The 27390-nt window shown below is 29.1% G+C and overlaps 1 protein-coding gene across 1 annotated transcript in view; it reads right to left on the bottom strand.

Moving 5' to 3' along the window:
• Nucleotides 1-27390, bottom strand: part of LOC105360001 (Smg6 nonsense mediated mRNA decay factor) — a 154390-nt gene that overhangs the window by 4092 nt on the left and 122908 nt on the right. The window contains exons 22-25 of the mRNA XM_011496771.1: nt 26040-26143; nt 24618-24791; nt 23721-23930; nt 2957-3119 (exon numbers count right to left, since the gene is read on the bottom strand). Coding sequence (XP_011495073.1) covers nt 2957-3119; nt 23721-23930; nt 24618-24791; nt 26040-26143 — 651 coding nt within the window. The remainder of the gene's footprint in view (nt 1-2956; nt 3120-23720; nt 23931-24617; nt 24792-26039; nt 26144-27390) is intronic.

Below are 27390 nucleotides of genomic sequence, written 5' to 3' on the forward strand. Positions count from 1 at the left end.
GGTAGTGATGGTGGTGGTGGTGGCGGCGGTGGTAATGATTATGGTGGTGGGGGCATGAGATGAGATAGTGAGGAGAGCTCGGACGGACCACCGCGGGGTCGGAGGTCGCATACGGCTGATTTTGCACAAATCAGAAGCGTACAGATGCTCGGCCGTAAACACGTACCTATGAACGTTTCTTTATACTAAACGTCTCGAGGTGTACAGTATGCCACTTTTTAACGAACGGAGCTTAAGAAACGAGACTTGAATTAGGATTGAGATGCTGCGCTAAAATTCTCGAGTAAACTTACGGTCAATTGAGAGACATAGTTTACCGGAAGCCGAATCGGTTGGCCAATTTATGCATCGTTCCATAAGATACCAATGTACTTTTATGCTTATCTTTGGCGCTAATTTATCGCTAATAGAAAAAGAGTGCGAGATTTAAAGGTTTACAGCAATCTATTCGATTAATTTATTGTTATTTTAATTTTTAAATACTCGATTCAAGGAATAATTTCTTAGTTGAAGTAGTAGAAATGACCTCAACACTGAACATTTAACTCAATCAAAAATCTTCAATGATTAAATATCCGTTTATTTTTACTAAAATGTTCTTTTAACAGCATTCGTTTTTTAATCATTTAAATTTTTAATGACAGACCGGTCTGTATATTTTTCTCTTTGAATATTCTATTCATTTCTGCACCATGCATTTTTTTATTTAATGAATGAAAAAAGATTAAATTTCATAAATTAAATAAGTGTTTGAACTGTGTTTAAATACTTCTGTTTCAACATAAATAAAGCTTATGAAAACATTCTATTTTGTAATGATAAAAAATATTGTTAAATTTCTACGTGCCATTTTAATTATATATGAATGTGAAAAAATTGTATAATAATTTTGGCTAATAAGAGACGTTTAAATATAAGGGAGAATTTTTTATTGCTTCATTATTTCATTAATAAGTTTGAAATTGAAAAAATATTCACACTGTTCAACATCTAAAAATTCGTCGTTCATCTAATAAATTATCTGTTTTCAATTTTATCCTTCATAAATTGAACAATTTATATAGAATTTTTTTTTTTTTTTTAAACGTTTCAAATATATAAGGTGAATGAGAGGAAACTCTACATAGCAAATTTAATAATAAATCCGAACAAGTGCTTTTTCACAAAGCATAGGTTGAGCAACAACAACAAAAATCACACACACAAGTGAAAACCTTTCCATTAACTTTTCCCGGGGTATACCAGAAATTCTATATTTTATGCAAGCAAAGTTAATACATCGAAAAGATAAAATTCTTTATCGTCGAATTCACACCGATGACTGTACACATGAAATAAGACCAGAAGTCAACGAATACCGTTATTCTCGTAAATATGTATATTATATACGTTTTGCTTATTTCTTACGCATCTATGACGGCGGTTTGCCTTTCTAACTAATTTCAACTGTGACGTAATTACATCGTATCCTTTAAAAATATTAGTGAATAATCAGTGGGCCATAGCTAGTGAAGCTATTGAAAAGAATTTCTTTGTTAGATCAAAGCATTTAGAAGTAGATTTGTCCTATATTTACAGTATGTCGGTAATTTATTACAAAACAAAACAAAAAAAAAAATTATTCAATTGCTAAATTGCAAAACGTACAAATTTTATCAAAAAATGAATAATATGACAAACACAAATTTCAAATTAATAAGTAATTGTTGTATTAATATTATTTTTTAATTTTAAAAAATAATGTATATATATATATATATATATATATATATATATATGTTTAGTATTACCGTCGTATCGAGGATATATACAATTATTAATATTTATAATCATTCTTATCTCATATATTTTATATAAATTATATCAACGTATTTAATGTGTAATTAAAAAGTGTACTTTTATAATTTGTTCATACGGGGCTTTTCATAATTCATCCACAATATGTACATTACTGTTAGAATGAAAATTATTACAATATCAGAAATATGGTAATATTTTTATTATCTGCCACGTATTTAAGACAAATAAAAATTAATGTTTAGGGTAAATATTTATTTTCATTTCAAAACTGATAACATTTACTAATGTATGAAGTTCTTAACGTAATAATACATCTCTATCATCATCGTTTCTTTTCTGTTTTTATTTAATATAAACTGACTTGATTGGAAATATTTTAATTCATAGTCATAATTTAGAAAATTTAAGAGTGGATCGTTAATTTATTTATATGAATATTATCAAATACTATTGAAAAAGTCTTGAAATAATTCTCTCTATATAATTTCATATTTTTAATTATACAGATTGCATCTTGTATTTTGGTTTTATATATTTACAACGGATTTTCTTGTTTGAATAAACCTCTTTTTATTTAATAATTATTTTTTCATTATAAAATGTATTAGTTTTTTAATTCATAAAATATTCGACGAAAAAAAAAAGTTACATACGTATGTTCAGTGATATTCAATTATTTAACGACGATGACTATCAAACATTCATTAATTTTTGGATTAAAAGGCGTTATTTAACAAAAATTTTGGCTCTCGAGTGTTACCTATAAAATATTTAAATCATGTATTTGTCTGATTTTCCAGAATAACAAATATTTTCAGTGTAAAAAAAAAAAATTTCAACGAAGTCGATATTAACAAACGAATCTATGTTCCATGGACTGACTTTTTTCAACAATTATTAACTATCCGAATTCGATGCCGAACTATCAATTAATAATTATAACAACATTTGTAATATGAAAGCTACATGTTTACTTAGAATTTTATAAATAAATTGTGCTTTTTATTAATAAATTTGTATTAATTAGTAAATCGTATGATAAATTATCAATAAAAATCAGATTCCACATAATTGTTGTTATTGTTTGTTATATGATATTTATATAAAAAATTTATAGAAAAATAATTTTTGTAAATATATTAAACTTAATTCTTACCGACAAGTGGCACCATCAGATTATAAATTGGTTGAGCAACAGAAGTAGCTTTGACAATGCTTTGTAGTTGTGGCAGGTAATCGATAAAGCAGTTCGTATCTGGTACTAATTGTTTCGGCCTCACTTCAATTTCAACTGACAATGAAGATTTTTGTAAAATTGCCTGAAATAAAATACAACAGTTGCAATAAAAAATGTTTATTTTATATTCTATTTTCACACAAATTACTTAATTTTTTCTAGTTCAAAACTTATTAATTACTCATAATATTACTTATTAATGAAACATGTGATCGCTTGAAGCTTGTAAAGAATAAACATGTAAAGAAATAAATTTTTATAATATAATATGAGGAAAGATAATATGATGACGCTTCATTGTTAAAATGCTATAAACGCCCACATGTATTTTCGAACGTAAAGTATTTTTCTTTAATTGTTCAGGCAATATTATAAGAATGCAAATAAGCACATATGCATGCCAAGTTTTGTAAAAGATTGTAACACACGTCTTTTCGACTGTAACTTGAAGTGGCACGCCAATCAAACTTTTCAACGCTTACTTCTTTAAGTCTAAACTACACTTGAATAAGAATGATTTATATATACACATGCACACGCACGCGCGCGCACCCTTTAGTATGTATGTGGTCGAATTTAATCACACTAACGGATGGTTTCAACGCATTTATAATATGAGCCTCCGTTAATCTGCACGAATTGGCCTAATTCCAGATTACAATTGCACGTGTGCATTTGGCCTGGAATTATGATAGGTTATCATCTACTTGTTCTTTCACGATCAACATCAATTCAATCTTATTATTCTTTTTTTTTAATCATAATTATGATTGTGATACTATTAATATTTCATCAATTATTTTAATAAATCACATTTTCACTACGATATGATAAAAAAAAAAGAATTTTTTAATTAAATCATTCACAAATAAGAATTTCGATATTTTAAAAATTTAAATATTCCCTAAGAGAATGAGTTCATTAAAGTAAAATGAGACGTTAATTCTGAAATAACGTTAAATTTGAAACAAATTTTTTAAACAGCTATAAAATTCTTTCAAAAAACATACTATATATATATATATATATATATATATATATATATATGATGATCAAAAAGAAAAAAAATTAATTTATCTTAAAAAAGCACAATATTATGTATAATTTGTTAAAGAGAACCAAACTTTAAAGCAGAAATAGAATTGTAGGTGATGCCAAAAAATATACATGCGCAATAATGTTAAAGATCTTATTATAGCTAAAAAATATTGCCACTGAAATAAAAAATGATTGAACCAGTTCAAGAAAGTCGAACAATCGTACAGTGAACTAACTGTGTTGCCTAATTCTACATTCTACGGGCATCATGAGTTTTCAAAAGTAAAACTTGTACAGGCTATTTGTATTGTGCCGTTGGACATTTTGACCTGCTTCAAAACTATTACATTTCGCTTAGTCCTTAACTCTTAGTAACTAATAATTGATGATAAAATGTCATTATTCAATGACTTTATGAACTTTCGCATATTAATAGCTTTTCCACATTACGTCAATGTTACTTTCAATACACTAATTTCCGTTGTATTAACTTTTCACTTTATGTTTTTGCCTAATTAATTGTACAAAAATATTTTTTGTATTTTATATTAATAGTCAGTGGGCGTAAAATTTTTGATTGCATTTTAATTATTGTAATTATAATGACAATGAATATTTTCGATAAAATATAAATTATATAGCTGTCTATAACTAATTCTACTACTCAGAATCAATCATAAAATGATAAAGATAGCGGGCATAATATTTTTTGCGAGTATTTAAAAGCTGGCAAAGTGTATATAAAAGGAATCTTGTATTAATAATGAATTAATTATCAAATGTAGATTATTTTATTAATAGATTTTCACATGATTTTCTTATGAATATTATTCAATATCGAATGAGTAATTTGTCTACATGAAGAATAAACAATGTTATCTTTTGGCGATGAAAAAAATTATAATTATAAGACATACGAAGACTAAACATATGTTTTGTAGCAAATTTAGAATTTTAACATATGTTTTATAAACTTCATGCAAGGATAATAAAATACTCAGTGACTAAGGTAATTTAATGTAAATAAAAAAACTTAAAAATTAAAAATAAATTATGTATAAGTCAACAGTATAATAGCGATTTACGGTTAGAAATTGTCTAAATGCATTTATACGTCCGATAAACTGTAAAAATAAATTTTTTCGTCATTACACAAATTTTATTCAGTAATGAAAGGATATAAAACTTGTACTGCTTGAGAAACTTGATTTCGGTATTTATATATAACTCAAACATTTTAAAAAGAACGTACCAACGGTATTTCAAGAAAATCTACTCTGATTCATTACGCGAAAACCTGAAATTTGAAAATGTATGTATTCTACTTCTTCTTACAAAAAGAAGAAGAAGAAAAAAAAAAGAAAAAAAAAAAACAGAAAAAAAAAGAAAAAGAAAATTGAAATGATAAGATTATATAGTCTTAAAATACATTATTAAACACAAATCTAATGCACGTTTGAATATTCGAAAGAGTAATTTAAATTAATGTTGAAATATTATCAAATTTCTTTTATCCTAAGCATTCTACTATGCTTATTTAAGTAAAATACTGATATTATAGGTATAAAAATTATACGTATACAAAATTACATGTATAATATGCGCATGTATAAGAACTTATAGGATTCGTATGTATTCCCATTACAAGCATGCACGAGCTCTCGTAGGCATAACATTATATGTAGGAATGAGTCGTCCTAAAGGTCAATTATAATTATCGGTGAAAAATCCGATTGGACCAAAGTGTCGCCGTGCCGTATAATCAAGCCATGAGAAAAACTAAAGACAAGGTGACCTTCAAAATAGCCAGTAGCGAATGGGGGAGCGTGGGTGGAGTTTTGTATTAGCAGAAGGTTTTACATTGAGCACGCGTGAGAAATGTAGTTGAATCAGGCGTGCGCGTCTGCAACTTCCCATATTAAGCGAATGCCGATATATGTTGAGATGTTGAGGCTCTTGTTGCAACATGGTAAATGCGCGACACATTCGCGGTATCGAGGACAGGTTCATGTGCCGTCGCGTCGTAGTCAGAGGCTGAGCGCATTACCGAGAGAGAAAGGGCACAGGATATGTCAATGAAAGCCATGTAGGAGCAGTTGGGCGATCGAGTTTTACTTATATGCGCAATTTACTCTCTCGGACGTCTAGCTTTTATTTAATTATACTATTATTACCGCCAAGATATAACTATCCCAATATGTTTGAAGAACTGTAAACGATCAAGGCCATTCTTGCACTAGCCGTGTCAATAAAGTAACCGTAAAAGTTATTCCCGTCCGTTAATTTAAACATTTAATTTACATTTAATAACTAATTTCAAGATGAAGACGCTGCATCTTGTGAATAATAAAAGTGACCTTCTAGGACAATTTTACTATTTTCTTAATACTATTTTACCCAACATAGGGACTACATTATCCTTTCTTCCTTCCTCTCGTTTTTTTTTTTTTTTTTTTTTTTTTTTTTTTTTTACTATATGCCAATGAAAATTCATACATACTACAAACTTATGTCATGTCACTAAAAATCACTTTTACCGCTTAAAGCTTAAAAGCCTATCGAACTTTTTTCTAATTATTACAACCACATAACTACAAAATATGAAAATAAAATTTAATCAATGTAAATCTACATATTTTCTTCGTACTCTTATTTATTTTATTTTTATAATGATAAAATTAAATTAACCAAGCAGAATAAATATTATATATATATTATCTATTTCCAATTTTACAAAACTTTAAGTGAAACAAACTTTGATATAATAATCATCTATAATTTTTTATAATGGAAAAATGTGTAAAAATATTATTAAATGCGGAAGCTACAAAATGTGCATATTATTTATAATTTAAGTCAATTTATCAAATGTAAGTAATGATATTCGGTACGTTAATTCATTTTTATCATTACACAATTAAGGGAATCTTGTAAAATATCAAAAGACTTGGCGGTATCATAAATATAAATATCGCATAAAAAATGGAATTTTTTTTTTTTTTTTTTTTTTTTTTTTTGTTTCTTTTTTTTTGTCCGCTACATACAAAGTGAAGCTAATAAGTACCTCAAAAATATTTTTATACGCATAATCTTGAAGAAAAGTCCGTTTATTTTCCCACGAACAAAATCACACGCTATAAATAATAGCTCGAGGTAATGATGATCTTGCGAAAAAATGCTCGAATATCGAAAAGTAAAAAAAAATAATCTCCTGTAGTAGCTTTTTCAAGACAAGAATATTAAAGGGAGAAAATTACATGGGCCAATCAAGCATTTTTCGCTGCACGTGTACGCTCGACGTCGATGATGCAAGCTTATTCAATAACTTCCATCATGGAAATGTATTATCACGTTAATGATTAGTTTTATTTGAGGCGAAATTCAGTGTAGGGCTGGCTTTCTACATGGAGAATTCACCGATTAAGGAAAAAATATGAAAGAACGGAGCAAGTGAACAGAGGGTTGCAAAGCTTTTACGCATTCTTGTAGGAAATGTGGCTACTGACTTATAACTTGCCGAAGATTTTATTACCACACCGAGTTCCCTGGATTCTCCTCGCCAATTACCTTTCTCATTTCCCCTGTATTTTTGAGACAGTTGAACACAGTTATATCGGCTGCTGTCAATAGTTAATGACTCACAAAGTCATTACGAATATGTCTATTGGAAAATATAATATTCTTGTTGATGAATTTACCAAACAACCCGTAATCGAATACATTCCTGTCGTATCTATATGTTTTGAAAATATAACGAATGGAAGAGACTTTTTGTATACACACTTCACATAATTTAATTAAGATATATTTGGTACATACACTTATTTAATAATTTAAATTACAACGATACAATTTAATAGGATAATCGAGTCTTTGTGAAATAAACAAATCGAGCACGTTTCCTTATAATGTTTTTCTTATATTATTTAATACAGAATGCAAAACTTTTTTTGGAAAAAAATTTTATTTATCATTTTAATGCTATCTTACCCTTTTAATTAAATATATTATATATATATATATATATATATATATATATAATACTTTGGTTTTTAAAAATATTTACTTATGTTTGTTTTTATTTATTTATTTTTTTTTTTTTTTTTTTTTTTTTTATATAAACTACAATATCTATAATAGTAAAATTACCGTCTCTTTTAATTTTGATATAAAACTAATATGTACACCGTATAGAATATGCAGTATAATAACGATAAACAATTACTCTTATATGCTTCACAAAATAGAAGTTTTATAAATGTTTCCAGTTAGATTATATTATGGCAAACTAAATAAGTACAGTAACTTTTGAATCATAATTATTTAGAAAGATAAAATTCTTTTCGCACAGATTCAAACGTCTATTCAGTTTTTTTTTTTTTTTTTTTTATATTTATCAAAGCTTTAATGTAGAAAGTAATGATTGAAAAATATACGCGAACGAATATAAAATAGTTAAATTGAATTTGAAATAAACGATGACAGATTAGTATATTGCTATTAATGAAATTTAAATGCATTCACCATTTACAAATATTATTAATATGCAAGGCTTACTTTTAAAAATTATATTAAACTTATAAATAAAAAAAGTTACAAAGATCTTTACATTTTTGTATTATTTTTGTATCTACTATAAGCTTATAAAGGCAAAGTAAAACCACGAAGACCGTACTCTTTTCTCGTATCTCTCTCTCTCTCTCTCTCTATCTCTCTCTCTCTCTTTCCTTCACTATCCCTTTCTTTATCTGCTTATCTACCCATCATTACCTCCATCTCTGTTTTGAAGTAGGAATGCTGTGTTCTTCCACTCTTATAAAGATGATACATACTCTGAAAGAAATGCGAGTTTGCGAAATTTGGTATAAGTATTAAATAAATAACCAATTTTACCTAAATGCTATCATAGAAGTTCTCGAGTTTCTAAATTTCAGGTTTGTAAAATCGACCAACCATACAATTGCATCATATTAACGATAAAGATTTGAGCTTCGATAAATCAAAAGCATAAAACTTTAGATATATTCGAATAGATTTTCATGTGAAATAATAAATATCTATTTTAGGTAAAAACAAAAAAAATGCATTTAATCATATAGTTAATCTTATTCTTTGAAACACTGCAGTAGCCTTTAAGTAAATAAAACATTTTTTATATTTCATCAGATGGAAGGAACAGCTCATATGATTATAAATAGCAATCAACGGATTATCACTGATTTTCAGTTAATAATTTCGATGACAAGTTAATTATTATACGAACAACATATCTAATCAAATACAGTATTTATTAATAAAATAAAAACAATTTAATAAAAATTTCAAGACTTTAATTATCATATCATACTAACCATATATAACTAAAGCATCTCACAATAAGATTTCATCCCAGTTTCTTAATACGAATTATCGATATAAATCGTAAAAAAAGGTATCTCATCAACTAGATTATAAGCGAGATAAAATATACTTAAATACAAAATGCAAGTGTTGAAGAAGAGTAAAATAAATAGAGGCTTGAGAAAAATATTAGAAAATCAATATTATATAAATATATATGTGTACATAGAGAGGGAGAGAAAGAGAAAGAAGGTGGTACAAACTTTGAATAAGAGATGTGACAGGTGTTTGAATCTTTTCTTTGAGTATATTCTCTAATATTATTAGTTTATTTAATTTTAACGCGCACATTTGCCATTCTTTCTATATAATTTGTATATTAAAGAGTAAAAAAAAAGTAGTTTACTAGAAGAAGATGGAGTTTGCTGTTTCGTTGTGAGAAGAGTAAAACATTGACATTGTCACATGGAAAGTTCCATCTCCTTCTATTTCATCCTTTAATATACGTCTCGCTGAGTCTAAATTCTTTTGTTATATTCTGTTTTCGAAGTAGGTTACGTATATATACAGGGTGTATATATATATATATAATATACCTATGCAGTAGTAGCGTAGTGCTCGAAAGGAATAAGAAGATGTAAAGGTAGACGAGAACCAAGAAGACTAATACTGTGAAGATTCTTTGCTCTGTCAATGCCTGAGCTAATAAAGAGGGAGGTAAAGATAGAGAGAAACCTTGCGGTGTTCTCCCGTCTTCGACGAGACTGGAATTTTTATTCTTAAGAGGCAATCAGCGCTTTGGCGATTTGCAGACTCGGAGATGGGCCCCAAGGTGTTGCACTAATGATGATCCCCTCGGATACGGTTCGCTTTGCTTTGGATTCACGCATCTTGTTAATCGAGATACGGTTTTATGTGGATGGAGATCGGTAGAGTGTTAAATTACATCTGATGGTTACGTAAGGTCTGATGGACATCTAAGTACTTACAAATGCCAACATGTTTAATTATTTTACGATGGCACCATTGGAGTGAGCTTTGAAGATATTTTATTAGATATTATTCATGTGTTATAAATGTTTGTCGTTTTTATTTTTTTATATTTTACAAATTTCTAATATCAATGATATGTTTGTTGCACAGTATATATATATATATATATATATATATATATATATATATATATATATATACATATATATGTGTGTATGGCATGCATTTGCCCTTTCCACGGCTTAACAAAAGTAATTTATAACCCTATAAATCCTATATTTATGAACAAATTTGTTATATTATAAGCATCGATATTGTTCTTAAAATAAAATCTACAAACTTTATACCATAACATTGCTTTATTTAAAAAAAAGTGAAATTATTTCAGTGATAAGAGTTAACATAAAAAGTATAATGCCCGAAGTTTTTAGCCGCAAGAGCAAGTTAAAGAAAAATGTCCATGTGGCAAATTCTGCGTAATAAGCAGCTGTAATAAGGGGCGATGGAATCTGAAAAATTTCTACTTGTACACATGTTTTACGTAACTGGCGTATTTATATTATTGGCTAATTGCATTTTACACTTACTTGCTCTCACTTGCTCGTTATATTTTTAATCGACCCCTGATTGCTTACTATACTTTCACTCACAATCTTTCGTTCAATCAAAATTGTGTACTAATATTTTTTGTTCAATAATCAAATTATAATGATAAACGATAATGAATTTATTTTATAAATTTTGTTAAATCGAAATAGACAATTAGACAGAACTCACTACTACGGCTAACTAAATTAAAATATAACACACAATCATTTACTATTGTCCATCGTATAATGATCATTAAAAGTAAGTATGTCTAGAGGGTAAACAAAAATGTCATTAAATCAGTTAATTAAAAAATCTAATCACATCAAAATCGATGTTATATTTGTTTTATGGCACTAATTTGCGAAATCACTCGCTTGTAATTATTAAAAATTTATTTTACAACTTGCATATTTTTATAGTGTTTTATAGTATTTTGATAATTGCTTTTTATTTTAAAGATTCTTTTTTTGTTTTTAATTAAAAGAGGCTTTGAAAATTCGGATAAAAACAAGTACCCGTTTAATCAATAATTCTTTCTTAATGCAGAGTTTCTAAAACATATATAATATACATTAATGCATTAACATATTAGTTTAAATTCATTCAAAGTTCGGTAAATAAAAAAAAATGTAAAATATAGGACTTGTGATAATAACATAATACAGAAAGCATAATAAAAAAAAGAATTTAAAAAGGCCTTTAAAAAAAAAGAATTTAAAAAGGCCTTTAAAAAAAAAGAAAGAGAAAAAGGGAAAAAAGGGGGGGGGGGAGGTGGGCGATGTTCGTTTGTACAATGTGTCTTTCACTGCACCAAGTGAAAGAAAAGTTAAAGCACAATGATGGATAAAGAAAGGCGCATCCTCATCCAATTCGTGTTTTCAGTAACATAGAGAAAGGAAAGTGAGATAGATGCGCCAAGAGGGTTAGAAGAGAGAATAGGCATGGCTTCTTTGGTCTCAGTTCAGATTGGCGCGTGAAAACGTGAGTGACACAGAGTCGCGTATGAACTTGCACGTATATCGAACAACAATCCAAGTCCGCCTCCCACGGGACAAGTGACGACAACTCTCTTAATGTCGGGGAAATTGAAGACACCGTCGGTGCGCGACTCGCGAACCGTCGCATACGCGTATATTATAAAGAGAAGGAGAGGAGCTCTGGTCGTTAGTAGGCAAGGAAAACAATGGGCGCAATGTCGGAGGTCGACGTGTCGCATCCAACTGTCGAGGAGCAGATCTCAGGCTTCCCCGCGTGCACGTACACACAAAGCACGAACTTAACTAAGAGGGAAAGGGTCCTAGGAAGGAGACTCGATGTTTGCGTTATCTCCTAGTAGCAGACGAGTCCGTTGACTCCATTGCTAGCGAGGGTTAGAATTGCAAGAGGGGAAATCCCGAGAGACGAGTGCCGACAACGGAGAGGGGCGCAATAACTTTTCCCCTATAAAACTTTGAAACAACAAAATATAAGAGATAGATAGATAGATAGATAGATAGATAGATAGAGAGAGAGAGAGAGAGAGAGAGAGCGAATGAGCGAATGAGCGAGCAAGAAGCGGGGGGGGGGTGATAAAAACAGAGAGCAAAGTAAAAAAAAAATCAGCTTTTAGAAGAGGTTTGTTAGGGTACTTCTTATTTCGTATTATTCTTAACGAGAAACACCCACCCACCCCATTGATTGCACGGTTTTATCATGGAGATAAATTCTTTTTTACATTAAATTCACGCAGGATACGTATTATTTTAAAGAATAAAACTTACGATTTTGTCCAATATCACATTATAAAAGAATCTTATAATTTACTTAATCTACATTAATTTTAAATTTACTATTTTTCGTAGTTAAAAATATAGTAATTTATATTAAACATTTACTGCTTTTACAAATTCCGTCTTGATGTATAATTTTACTATAACAATAATTATATTATTTAATAAATTTTTTAAAAGCTATGAGAATAAAGTAAAACAAAATAAATATCAAAAGTTTTTTGTCCACAAAATATTTGACATCGTATTTAAAAATATAATTCAAGTTTTTGTACTTTCAAACAAAAATTGTGTATTTTAATATATAGACGCAATGATTAAAAAAAAAATGAAGTATTTCTGAGAGAATATTGTAAAATTTATTTCTGAGTATTGTAATGATTCCATGAATTTTAATGTTGAAATACAATATCAATATATTACAATTATTTTATTATAATTTTATATAAAATATACATGATTTTCTCGAATGCTACATTTCGACATGTAAAAACATTGGAAAAACTATTAAACAATGCAGAATTCATTGTTTATTATAAAAAGAAATTGTGTGTTTTCTTAAATATTTCCTAGAAAATCATATAAAACAAAGAGGACGGATAATAAGAGAACGTATCGAGACGAAGAACAAACTATATGAAAATAGTTTGAGAGAATATCATTGTGTTTTCGATCTCTTTCTCCCTCTCTCCCTTTCTTATTTTTCGTTTTTTGATTCATTGTCCAGCGATTTTCTTATGATTGCTGTTTACCCATACAATTTTCCTAGAATTTAACAAAATATCAATGTTTAGAAGATAGTATTTATAAAATTTAATTAACGAACGTAAAGGTGAAAATTTTTGAAAAATAAGGTAGATCCAGTGAAAGTATAGAGCTATGAATTCAAAAAAATATATTCACGCAATTCATCAGTTCTGCAGTATGAGATAAAATATAATTTATTCAAGTTAAAATAAACCTAACGAAATATTAGATTTATATTTTACAATTGTTTATTGCATACAAGCATATTAAAAATAATGGTATTTGACACGCAGCGATGCGTTAAGTACTTGAAATATTTAAAACTCAAACTTGAGTGTAATTAGTTTTTATCTATCAAAAGAAACATGAAATTCTTAAAATATTTTTTTTTATACTTTATCACGCACTTCAAAAGCTTCTTAATAAATAACAGTAAGAATTCGTGTCTCTCCTCTCCTTCATTATTAAAATATTTTTCCGTCTCGTCTAAATATCTATGATCTAATAAAATAATCTAATACATAATTAGTTATAAATTTGGCTACGCTCATCGTAGCAAATGCGGAAAATTATTTTCCCCTACATAAGCTGGCTAATCCTTTTATACGTTGCTGTGGCACTTTCCACCGTCGTTATTACGCAGTAACTAAGTTAGACACTTTATATATGCGTCGGCGCATTAGATTATGGAATTATGTAAACGTCGAGTTTTTAATAGGATTTCTGGATTATGATATTATAGTTTCATGTCCTATATAAATATAAAATATTTGGATTATAAACATTTGTCTGTGAATGAAAATAGTTTATTATCGACGATAGAATTATAAATTTGCAATTATACGAAGAAAACTGTTGCATTACCAATTAATTAGTTTTAATGATTTCGATTGAACAATTTTGTTTATACTATAAGTGATTTGACAGTGTAATATTAATTATAAAACGCGACTGTGTGTGTAAAAGATTTACTTGAAGTTCTCAAGCATAGAATAAATATTTCTTCTAGAATCTATAAATAGTTGGAAAGAATTTTTCAGCTAATTGTTCTCCTACATCATACATTATTAAGCGAAACGATTAACAAAGAATAAGCCGTTCGAGTTGATAATTCGAGCATTCGTATTAATAACACTCACGTGCATCAAATGGCAAACCGAGTTTCGGCGAGTAAGTATGAAAAGGGGAACTCTCCTGGATATGTACTAGGACGACGGATAAATACCCCAAACGCATAATAAATCAACGTAATCCCAGTAAATCAAAAACAGATAGGTACATTGTTAAACGGGAGTGGTGAGGGGGGAGGCGGGGGAGGATGGGGAAGGGGGTGGTGGTGGTGGTTGGTTAGAGGCACCGACAGAATGATATGGAGATCAAGAACAATTTTGGAGCGACAAATTCACGTGTGCGCAGTCTCTCGTATCGAATAATATAATTGTGCTCACACTCGGTTGCATAGGCATGATTTTACACTGAAAATCAGGCCATTTGCAATCCATAGGGGCTTAAAGACAGAGAATATATATATATATGATTGCGCGCGTGTTCGTGCGTGCCTCTGTTCAAACGTGGTTGTAACCGTCGTAATGAAATCGCGTTCTCTCAATAAACTATCCTTTTGGTGAATCAGTGTTTGTTACGCATCGGCAAGCCAAAATCGACTTACCAGAAAATCAGTTCCTATTCGCATTCGTAGTCTACTCTAATTACTCATACTAAAACACGGTAACTTCGATCTTAACTTCGGCAAAAGTTTTTTATTCGTTCATTCGACTAAGGAGTTCAAGCCGATTGTATGCATATTTTTGCGTATTTATCGTATGTACAGTATATTGCTAATATGTCGTAGTACGCGTTAGGGCATGAGTTAATAAGCCAAATTACGATAGGACAGAAATGATTACTTTACAGAAATTACGTTTAATGTAGGAATAAATAGTTGGATTATTGGCCGATTGTACTGTACAGGTAATAGACTTATTCTCTTATAAGTCAATATTTAATTAATCGATCGCAACTAATAATGATCTAGTTGATCCCTGGGGTATTGTTATATCTTTCCTCGAATATACGAATGATTGTCGTCGTTAACGGAATGGAGAAAGGGACACGAAACGTCGTGTGATAATTGTTAAATAATACTTAAAGGTAATGTTTAATGTTCGTCTGTAAATTTGAAATTCTTTATTCTTTAACCGTAGACTAAAAATAAGTAAAAATACTTGAAATCGATTTATTTAAGAAGTAATATTGAAAAAAAAATCTGAGAATATAAATAACAAAACTTGTTTATTATTATGAATATAAATTGGTATAATTATATAACAAAATATTAATAAATGAAATGGTTTCACTAAAAATTTTAAATTATAATTACAAAATACAAATATAACTATTTCCTGTTTCTTACCTATCACTATCGTGACCTATCACTAAGAAAAATTTTATATATTTAAAAACGTCATAAATTTCTAAACATTTGTTAAGATATCTCTATAATACTTTTAGTAACTATTAGTTACTTGTTAGTAACTATTCTTCCTAAGTTGCTTTCATTGATATTTCTTGCTTGCGTAATACAAAGACATTAATGTTTATTCTGCAAATATTAGGATCCTTTTTATACATCTTCAATTCAAAGTGATTTAATAATCATCAACTGTCTCTATAAGTGTTAATTACGAAGATATCTACTTTGAAGTAATTAACTATTCAATCTTCCGGGTACTCATCTTTTGGTTTTATATGTGTATTGAACATGGTTATTTGACCTCTCTTTTGTACAATTTACTACAATAGTCTATCAATTATTCCATTAAATATTTATTTTTAAAGAGTAACCAATCAAAATACTAATAAATTTGTAAACAAAAATATTTGTAACGATGCCACCGCGTGCATATTTAACATTTGAAGTATATTAAAAAGTATAATATTGTTTCTTAATATTAAACTATTTATTTTTACGTAACCAAATATATATATATATATATATATACATACATACATACGTGCGTGTGTGTCAGCTTGTGCTTTTTGCATATGTGTGCATACATGTGCGTATATTACAAATTGCATATAAACATACATTTTATAGAAGTAGACTAGATTGTTCAAGTTAAAAAGAGATAGAGAGAGAGAGAGAGAGAGAGAGAGAGAGACAGACAAACAGACCAGCATAGAAAGTTATACATATAAGAAGAATACTGTGAGTGCAAGCACGTACAAGAGTGATTCTCAAAATTCAACAGTCACTTAAACACAAGCCACACCTCGAAAGACTTTAAAAACTAAAATCTGTCGATTTGTAAGCATTGCTGGATAAAGAAAATTTGCAATCAAACGTAGAACTCACGTGAACAGTTAAAATTTAATCATACAACAGTGTTGTACTGTAATTTAAAATAGCGTCACTAGTTTACATGGGAATGTTAATCATTAGTGGGACTATTACAAATCAATAATTAACTATTTTTTCAGTAAAAATGGATTATTAAAATATTGTTTATATATAACAGAAATTTAAGCGAATGAGATTTAATTGACATTTAAAAGACATGTAAAAGGCAATAAAAATTTCTCTAAATTTTGTATCAATAGTGTTTATTTGGATATTTACGGACGTGTAATTTATATATATATATATATATATATATATATATATATATATATATATATATAAGTTATCAATTTCTTTCTTCATACGTCTTTTTAATATTTCATGGACTTACATCGATGAAACTAAAAAAATTAAAATAAACAAAAAATATACTTTGCAGTTACTTTATAAAATTTTTTTCGCAAATTTCCATATATAAATTAGCGATAATAGGGATAAAGAGCGAGAATAGTAATTTAATAAATAACTATGGTTTCAAGGAGATAAGCGCGATTGTAATAAGCGCGTGAACGCATTATATTTATGATAAAATGGAATCGAAATTTTTCGTCGATATGAAAGGCGCGTGTTTATTATAACAGGGAGTCTTGCTGATCGTAAATCGCGAAAAATAATAGCAATGTCACGCGCGCGCGTGTGTGTGTATATATATATATATATATATATATATATATATATATATATACGTACACAGACGGAGGCGAATTGAATTTCGAGAGTCTACGAGGGGTTCACGTGGCTCTTTCTAGAATAACTGTGCATCTGCACGTGGAGCTTATAACAGCTCGTCCTCATGCTTATAATAATCATGATCTGGTGGATTTTCTTTGTTTCGTCTTATCGTACTGATCGTAAAACAATTACGTATCGACGGAAGAATTTTGTGGGAAATCCAAAACAATGAAATTACTGTCGAACGATTATAATTGAATTTCATTACAGTAATTATAATCATTATATGTTTATATTGCTAATTAAAACAGTATTATAAAAGAACCTTGTAAATTATTTAATATCCAAGGCCATCTATTTCAGTAGTGATCGAAGGAAGATTTTTTACTTTCTTTTACGATTCACACAATAGCAATTTAAATTAAAAAATATACCTATTCTAACTAAAGTAATGTAATTGTAATATCCTGATTCGATTAAATTATATTTGGCAAAATAATTTTACGTCCCATCGTTGTTATTAAAAGCAAGTATCTCTAATTGTATTGTGAATTAAGTGAGGCCCAATTTGTGCTTGAAACACATTAACGTACAACGCCGTATGTTAAAGAGCAAAACCTAAGTGCATGGCGATACGATGTTTAAAAGCCGTCATTGTGCATGCCAATTACCAATGTTTACAAAGTAAAATTTGACATGAAAACATCGTTCGACAATCGACCGACGATTGAATAACGTTCACCTCGAAATACACCTCGATATACACGTAGGAAAGCCCTATTCTATCTTGGATCATCGCTACGTAAATTTGCTTTCACCTACATAGCCAAACAGGTCGGGAGCTACTCGGTAATCCGGTATCGGTAATCCGGTCGTAGAATCCGGTAGTGGCCAATCGTATATCTCAGAATGTAGGGATTTGCCGAAGCCTCCCACGTACATTTCGCAGTGAACGACCGCGATTAATCAAAGGCCGAAAAAAGATAGTAACGTGAAAGAGGGGAAGGATGCGAAAGCGAAGCCAGTCGAGCACGACACGACCGCCCGAGCGGCGAATGATCATACGGGACGATTTCCCTGTGGCCATAGCCTTAGTGCGCCAGACTCTTATCATCTCAAGGGCAGAACTGGTTTCTCTCTGGTCGTTGTCACTTGCGACCGCGGAAAACGAAGTGCAATCTCAAGCAATAGGACTGTCGAGCGAACTGCCCGTGTAACTTGAGGTGCGAGGCCAACCAATGACTCAATCTACTTCTAATTTTATTTTTCCATCGCTTTTACCACGTGCAAATTTATCCAGCTTATTTCGCTTCATTCGCGTGGCGAGTAATGCAACGAGACTTTAGCTCGCAGCCTTTATTTCATTGTAAATTTAATACTGGTCAGATGTTACGTCGTTGGCCAAATAATTTATTACGACATTATGTGATAATTCGGTTGATAAACACTGACATTGAACGTTCGTTAAACATTAGTAGAATTTATAATGCAGTAAACTAAGTGCGCTTAACAAGTCATTGTTTTGTTGAATTTGACGACCATTAACCAAAGCTTTAGATAAATATATAGAATAATTTGCATTTTTACGAAACAAGTTTTATCAACTCAATCGTTATAATAATAATTTTATCTAAATGACAGTATAAAATATATTCGTTTTGCGGCGTCTAAATTTGAACTATATTTTACATATAACAAGAAATTTTTTCTTTATGCCCTCATGTACGAGGATTTATACTCTGGTGAATAGAGCGAGGTATGAAATTTTTTTTTTTTTTTTTTTTTTTTTTTTTTAATCTATGTATTTATTCGGTTAAGCGCCTAAACTTCGCATATAAATAAATGGAAAATTCATGTTTTCCGGATTATTCAGGACTTTTACAACGCCTTTTATAATAAGGAAAATAATAATACTACGCGATTTAATGCACGGCTATAAGATTTTTCTTTAAATATTATAATTTTAAAGAATAAAAAAAATCTTACGCATTTTTAAACGTTTATTATATGAGATTTTATACAAGGAAAATCTTAAAATACCTGATTTCACTTATTTGATTACTATATTTTTCAAATGAATATTTTTAAATTTCTCGCGTATATTTTATTTCGAACCTTAGTCAACATTATTAATGCAAAGAAAGTCCAAAGTTACATTATAATCTTAATCGATTAACATTTCACTGTGTATGTAAATTTTAATGTTTTGATGTTGTTTGTGAAAGTTTTAACAATATTTTTTAAATTGATTATCACAATGTAACAACATTTGTACAATAAAAATATTCTATGTATATAAAAACAAGTCATTTATTTACGCATAAATGGATTACTCATTATAAATATTTTATATACTATTTAAGAACACTGCCTGGATAAGCATCAAAAACACATTTTATAAATTGTTTACAAATATTCTTAAACAAGAATTATAAGTATTATTATAAAAAACATAATATTAAAAGAAGAAGAAGAAAAAAAAGTAGCGGATAAAATACTTTATATTAAAATTAATTGTCTTATTTAATTATTTTTGAGCTTCCAAAGACAGCAAAAATTGAAAAATTCAATACCCAATACAATTCTAAAAATGTTACGTACATCATCAAATAAATAGTATAATCAGTATTAAAAAATTTATTTTTTATTAAATTACTATTCATTAAACAGAATTATTTATTGAAAATAAAATTGCTCAAATAAATCAATTTCTAATGCTTAATAATATTATATGTAATGTTTAAAATTTGTTTATTTTTTTTTTTTATAAATAGATGATTATACATACTTAATTATTATATTTATCAATTCCGACTATCTAAAAACAAGAATGATTTTATTTATTGCTACAAACAAGCTTCGTAATTATGTTATTAGACATTCGAAACATTAACGATTAACGGTATAACGAACTTTAAAAATTATCTTAAATAAATACAAGAAATTAATTTGTCATGAAAAGCTAAACAAAAGTTGGTGCTGCGATAAATCAATTACTCTCTTATATACGTACACTGTATTTTGCTCATAAATCTCACTGCTGTTAAGTAGCTATGTCTCTCTCTCTCTCTCTCTCTCTCTCTCTCTCTCTGCCTCCAAAGATATAATGAATAATTGCCATTTAAACATTTTGTGCACATCATGAATTTTTTTTAAACTACCTTTATAAACTTTCATTGATTTAAATCTTTAAATACACTAAAAATTTAATAAAAATAGAAAACGCAGACTATGAAACAGATAATATTGATATCCGTAAAAACCAATGTAGGGGCACAAATACGTAGATAAATTTTTAAAAAATTGAGCGAGAGAGAGAGAGAGAGAGAGAGAAGTTAAAAGTAATTCATTAAGTATCACTCTTTAATTTTTTTTATTTAGTTACGGCGAAGTTTGTTCTTTTATTTTTTTTTTTTTTTTTTTTTTTTTTTTTTAAGCACAATTCATTCGCAGGAATCTTACGTAGCTTATTCCTTTTTCGATTTAAATTTTGGCGAAGGTCTGTGCACAGAAACACCGCGAGAAACTTTAATGGTCACATATATATTTAAAAGTGTGAATAATTGCCAAAAAGTGATGGAGCACATTTTTTATTTGTGATGAATTAAAGTGAATAAAAATGTTGCGGCAATAAATATAGCGTGACGTTACTTCATTCTAAAAATATTTAACTTTAGTAATTAAAAATAATAATTTTATATATAAACTATCTGACAAATAGCGCTAAATAATAAAATTGAATTATTTTAATGTATTTTATTTTATTAAATAATCATATGTTTTAGGTTTAAAAAGAATTAGATCGAAGAATACAGTGTAAAGATCTGATATATATGCAAGCAAACTTAATTTTAATAACTATTAATGACGAATCATTTAGTTCAATAATATATATGAAATTATTTTCCATAAATTGGTTTCATTCCATAAATCCTGATGAAAGGAACATACAGAAACAATAGCAGCTACCTATTATCTTGTTGTTGTTGTTGTTGTTGTTGTTGTTGTTGTTAATATTGTCAATAATCTAATAAATCAATAAATAATAAATTTAATGGGCATTGGTATGTTAATATTGGAGATGAAATTGAAATTAATAGTCTCTATCTAAAATATGCCTTCTCATACTGACTAGTCGAACAAGTAAATTCTACATCACAAACACTGAATTTTATTTCAAAATGTAAATTACTATAAATGTCAAGTTACGTAGAGCTGCCGAAAACGTAGAATAATGAGGTAATTAAAGGAACGAACGATTGGACAGGTATTTAATAAAAATAGCGAAATGAGCGTAAGCAAAAAAGAGACGGAAACTCGTGCGAAACAGTTATCGCATGTAAGAATCAGAGGTGCGATTCGTGTGCGTGACATTTCTATTTATAGAACGCGTCGCCTTCTGTTGGAATCTGAGCACGAGCTAATTTTAGATGGGTATCGCAGTTGACTCCTCCCACGAATGCAAGAATTCCTCAAGGAGAATATCCTTGTAAGCGGCGTGCCTACACGTGAAACTCCGCAAAAGCAACATGGGCTTTTATATACTTTTAGGTACGCATTTAAAGGCCTACAACATATAACCTGATTTTATTTTAAATTTTATTATTAGAACTAATTACGTAGCCGTTCCGTTGTATATTAAAAGAAAAATGCAGCGTGCTATCTTGCGTGCCGTGGAATTCTCTACGTGTGAAATAACTTGATAAAATAACTTAAGAAAATTAAAGTTACTTTTTTTTTACACCTTCAAGCAATAAATATAATTTATCTTTTCATTTTCCGCAAAGAATCTTAGTAAGAATGAAGGTAATGATATTTCATTCGCAATATATTACTGTTATATTATTTGTTAAATTCTTTAAATATATTTTAGAAAAATTTAAGATATGTTAATATGTTGATAGCACTCATCTGAATATAAATGCATATTGGCTCAAGTTTTGAGAGGAACTGATGTATTTCGTCTGAAATTGTTGCAAATCGTGGTTATCAAATGTTGCTTAAGCTTCAATTTTATTGAATAATATATTATATTACGAATATATATTAAATATCGATAAAAATTATACTGTATTTAAACGTAGTATACGCAAAAATTTCATCACTTGGTAAATTCTTCATAAATTTTCTAACTCATAACGTCATAATAAATAATAACAATAATGATTAATACTATTGTCGTTGTTGTCGTTGTCGTTGTCGTTGTCGTTGTCGTTGTCGTTGTCGTTGTCATTGTCGCTGTCGTTGTCGCTGTCGTTGTCGTCGTTGTTGTTGTTATTATTATTATTGCTGTTGTTGAGGTAGATATATTTAAAATGTAGTGCTTCGCAAAACGATGACAGTGGTCGGAAAGGTAAACAATTTAACTGAAAAATATATTCCACGTAGTGGCACTCGGAAACTCTTCCTCTTTTTTTAAGCCGATAAGCCGGAAGCTCTTTCCATGTTCCCGGTGCATAAAGACCGAGAGATATAGCTTATCACAAACCATCCATTTTCCAACGCAGTCAGATTCTCGAGTCCCTTCTTTTCGTAAAAATATAGTGCTCGACAAAAAAGCCGCGCGCTTCCTGGTAAAGTCAAGGTTGCGACGGAGACAAAAAGTGGGGTGAGGAAAAGGGATGAGGAAGGCGATATCTGCCACGTAACTTTCGAGCAGAGTACGAACGAAGCTGGGCAGGAGACGGGAGGAAGGAAGGAGCAGGTGGGGTTGCACTGATCTCGTGTAATTTCATTCGAGCCGTTCATTCGGCTGGACCCGCCGCTGTCCGTTATCTTCTTTTTTACGACTCGTCTTGTTGGAGCCTCTCTCATTATTTATCGCCGAACAAGATTCTCGATGTGCATAGTGTCGGGAAATTCAAAGTGACGAGTATATGGGTTATCACGAGCGAAATAAAAATATGCTGAGATTATTCCTGAGAAATTAATTTAGAAATAAAATAGTTCCATTAGCGTAAATAACATGTATTATGTTACTTAATCTTTTTTGTTTAGTTTATACGTATACACACACACACACACACACACACACACACACACAATATATATATACAATATAAAGTGTATACAATTTTGAAGATTGTAATGATAAATGAACGTTAGTGCATAATAGTAAATTAATAAATACCTGAACTCGTTGCCGATGTCTATCTTGCTTTCTTTGTCGTTTTTCCAACTCCTCTTTTCGCTCGATGAGTGATCTAATTTCGCCAACAGGAGCTGTCGTCGACGATGTTACACTGTCATATCCAGTATCTCCGATGGACAGCCTCGGTGAAGTTAAAACTGATTCATCCTCATCTTCGCTATAGCTTTCAACCATTAACTCCGAGTCGCTCTAAAGTAACATAAACTCATATTAATGAATAACTTACAGTCTTTCTCAGGTTATATTGATAATAGTAAATACACAAGTATACATAAATATAAGTTTTGTTAATTTAATCGTTAATTGTGCAATGTAATTGATCCAATACCTTTATTTATAAGTAATATTTTCATTCGTATAGATCATAAATTTTCCATAGCATATGATTAATTTTTTCACTAATTTATAGTAAAAAAATCTACCACGACGTTTAGCTTACATCGGCGTATATAAAACATTTACTATTACTATTATCATTGAAATAAAAAATTATAATATAATTGAACATTCAAAATGTTTAATTTATTTATGTAATGGAATATGAGAAATTACTAGCAAGTCGAGATATAAATTAATAATTTATAATCATTGTTACCTTATACTTGGTACAATTTATTTACTACGAAAAGTCAGGAATCGTATATAAACAAAGATTTATTATATAAAATGTTTATTTGTGAGACAATATTATTAGTTAAAATTCTATATGTTTATGTAGGACACCCCCCGCCCCTATCACTAACGATTAACGAGAATGCAATTATTATATTAACGCAAAAATTACAGTTTATGGAAGAAAAGGTTTGGCTGAGCCTATTTATCGGTTATAAATCAGGATAAAATCTCAGGGTTACCTTGTTCTCTAAAGTTACGCACCTGTTCTGGGGGAGATCCTGGGGCACTTGTGTTTGAAGCTTCGACGACGGAAACATATTCGCTAACACCGGTATCACACTTTTGCAATTTCAGCACCGGTGTCTCTAAGCCACAGAGGAATACTTGACCGAAGAAAAGAATCTTATATATCCTCAGGCAGACTTGAACTACTTCCTGCACCGATGAACATCAGAGAAATTTAAAGTTTGTAATTTATGTGTAATTTTATTGTGGCTATGGTGTTTTTTCAAGAGGTAGATTAGCCATTTAATGAATATGAAATTGATCGGGGCTGTTTACTCTAAGAATACTAATTTTCAACGAATCAATTTTATGATCGAATAATTTTCATTAATGAAAAATGTTAAAATCTGCGGTGTGCGTGTTTATGCTCTGCATATATGCTTTAGTCTAAATTCAATTAGTGTTCGATTTATGTTTTTTTTCTTCTTCTTCTTCTTCTTCTTTTTTTTTTTTTTTTTTTTTTTTTTTTTTCCATTCACACGAGTACTATGTTACAAGTTATTATAAAAATGACATTTTTTTGATCGATTTATCCAAATATAATTTTACTTAATTTTCAATTAAAAATCAGTCTATTTAATATTATAATAAACAATATTATATGAAAATATTTTTTATATTAGAAAATAATGTAGTTGATGTTTCTTGAGTTTAACAACTTAAAATTATTATAATTACCGATAGTTAAAGTTTATTTTTGGAATACTAAACTTTATTTTTAAGTGGTTTATAATTCTTTAATAGTTTTATTCAAGCTCATTTTTCGATAATTAAATCTGTAAATTATATATTATTTAATTCGTTTTTAATATGCCTATTATAAAAGTGGTCACTCACGATCTCTTTATACAAATTTCTATAACCTATTGAGATATTTTTATTCTATTATTTCTGCAAATGTGAATCAGATGGAATTATTTACCTTCTTATTTTTGTGTTCTATTTGTATAAATAACTTGTATATTTAAACACACAACGTTACGACAATACAACAAAAATTATTTAATAATACTGTAAGTATAAGAGGCATATGCGTAGAGAAATTAAATATAATTTACTTCATTATTAAAATAATAATTAAACTTGTTATTATCGGTAAATAAATAATTTTCGAAGAAATGAAAGAAAACATTCTTAAAAAAAAAAAAAAATTCAAAGCTTCCATTACAGAAAATCAGTTATTCGATATCGGTAATTATTAAGTAGTAATAGTTACTTTATTATTACTAATCACTTGATGCAATATTAAAACTCCTAATGCATAATTATACTTAAAAGCCGAAGGAATGGTATGATTAAACCGTCTGCAGTTGATTATTAAAGTCCTCATTACCGAACCAAAGGAACTCGTTGAAAAGAAGCAGAGATGGAGAAATATAAAGAGCAAAACAAACTTACCATATCTTCTTTCTTGTCAGCGTAAAAGGGATCGTGTGGATTCGACATGAGTGGTGTGAATCCAGAAAGTGTTGTGTCCTCCGGCAGTTTCACGTCCTTTAATTCTAGAACAAATACATCGAGAAAAACAATGAAGATTTATTATTGCAATTATGAATTTCGTACGTGTTTGGTTAATTTACGTAAAATATCACATGAAACCCTAAGACTCTACTGCAAGAACAGAGAGTAAGAGAGAAAAATAGAGGGAGAGAGAATGTTATAACAAGTCGTTGGAATATTAAATATTTCTAAAACAATGATTAATTATAGTAAAATAATTAAGAATATTCATCAATATCACTTTCATTACTTTTATAATTAACTTATAAAATATGCATGACTTAACGATTTATTATGGAATGAAATTTCTGGAACTCCAGCTGTGTATCCACTATATTCAAATGTACATTAAATTGAAGCAGTGATAAATGACATTTATGTTCGTTTACGTGCATTCCTTTTTCGAAAAAGAAAATATTTACAAATTTAAGTCAGTTAAGTAAATTTGCTATGAATTTTTTTTATTCCATTATAATTACTAACTACAAATCATTACTTAATTTGATTATAAGTAGTAACATAAATTATGTACGCACATTAACTTATTAAGGCTAATAAAATATAATAATATTTTTACAATAGCTTTTTAATAATTAGTTTTTGCTTAAAATTTTTAAGTTAAAAATAATGAATTCATATACTTTTAGCTCATTGTTGTACAGTTAGACTATGGTAAACTTTATATCTTTAAGGAATATTCGTAAACATTTATCATAAATAATTATATAAAAATATATATTAAAAAGTTTATCGTTCATGTATACACTATTAGATTTCAGAAAATTTACAACAAAAAAAAAACACGAACTATGACAGTGACAGGATGTTATCGTGTAAATGTCGCTTTTATCATTCAAGCAAACGACCAAATCCGTGTGTGTGTGTGTGTGTGTGTGTGTTTGTGCGTGCGCGCGCGCGCGCGCGTGTGTAGGATTACACGTACCAATATGCAATAAAAGAACAGTATTAAAAAATTAAGTAACGAGAAATCGGGAATATGAACGAAAGTAAAATCATCGTATAAGCTTGAGTGATTTGAAACAGAAAAACTACGAGGAAATAAAGAAAAATTGAAAAATAATCATCGTTACTAGATGATATACAATAACTCCATAGGAATCTAAAGACTAAAGTTTAAACTTAACATCTGCCCTATTAAAACAATATATATAACTATGATGATTCCTTTACATTTACTACATTAAATTCAGAATGTTGAAAAGCTTGAAGTTTAACATAAACTTTTCTT

This window comes from Ceratosolen solmsi, unplaced genomic scaffold (genome assembly GCF_000503995.2).
Source record: "Ceratosolen solmsi marchali unplaced genomic scaffold, CerSol_1.0 scaffold29, whole genome shotgun sequence".
NCBI lineage: Eukaryota > Metazoa > Arthropoda > Insecta > Hymenoptera > Agaonidae > Ceratosolen > Ceratosolen solmsi.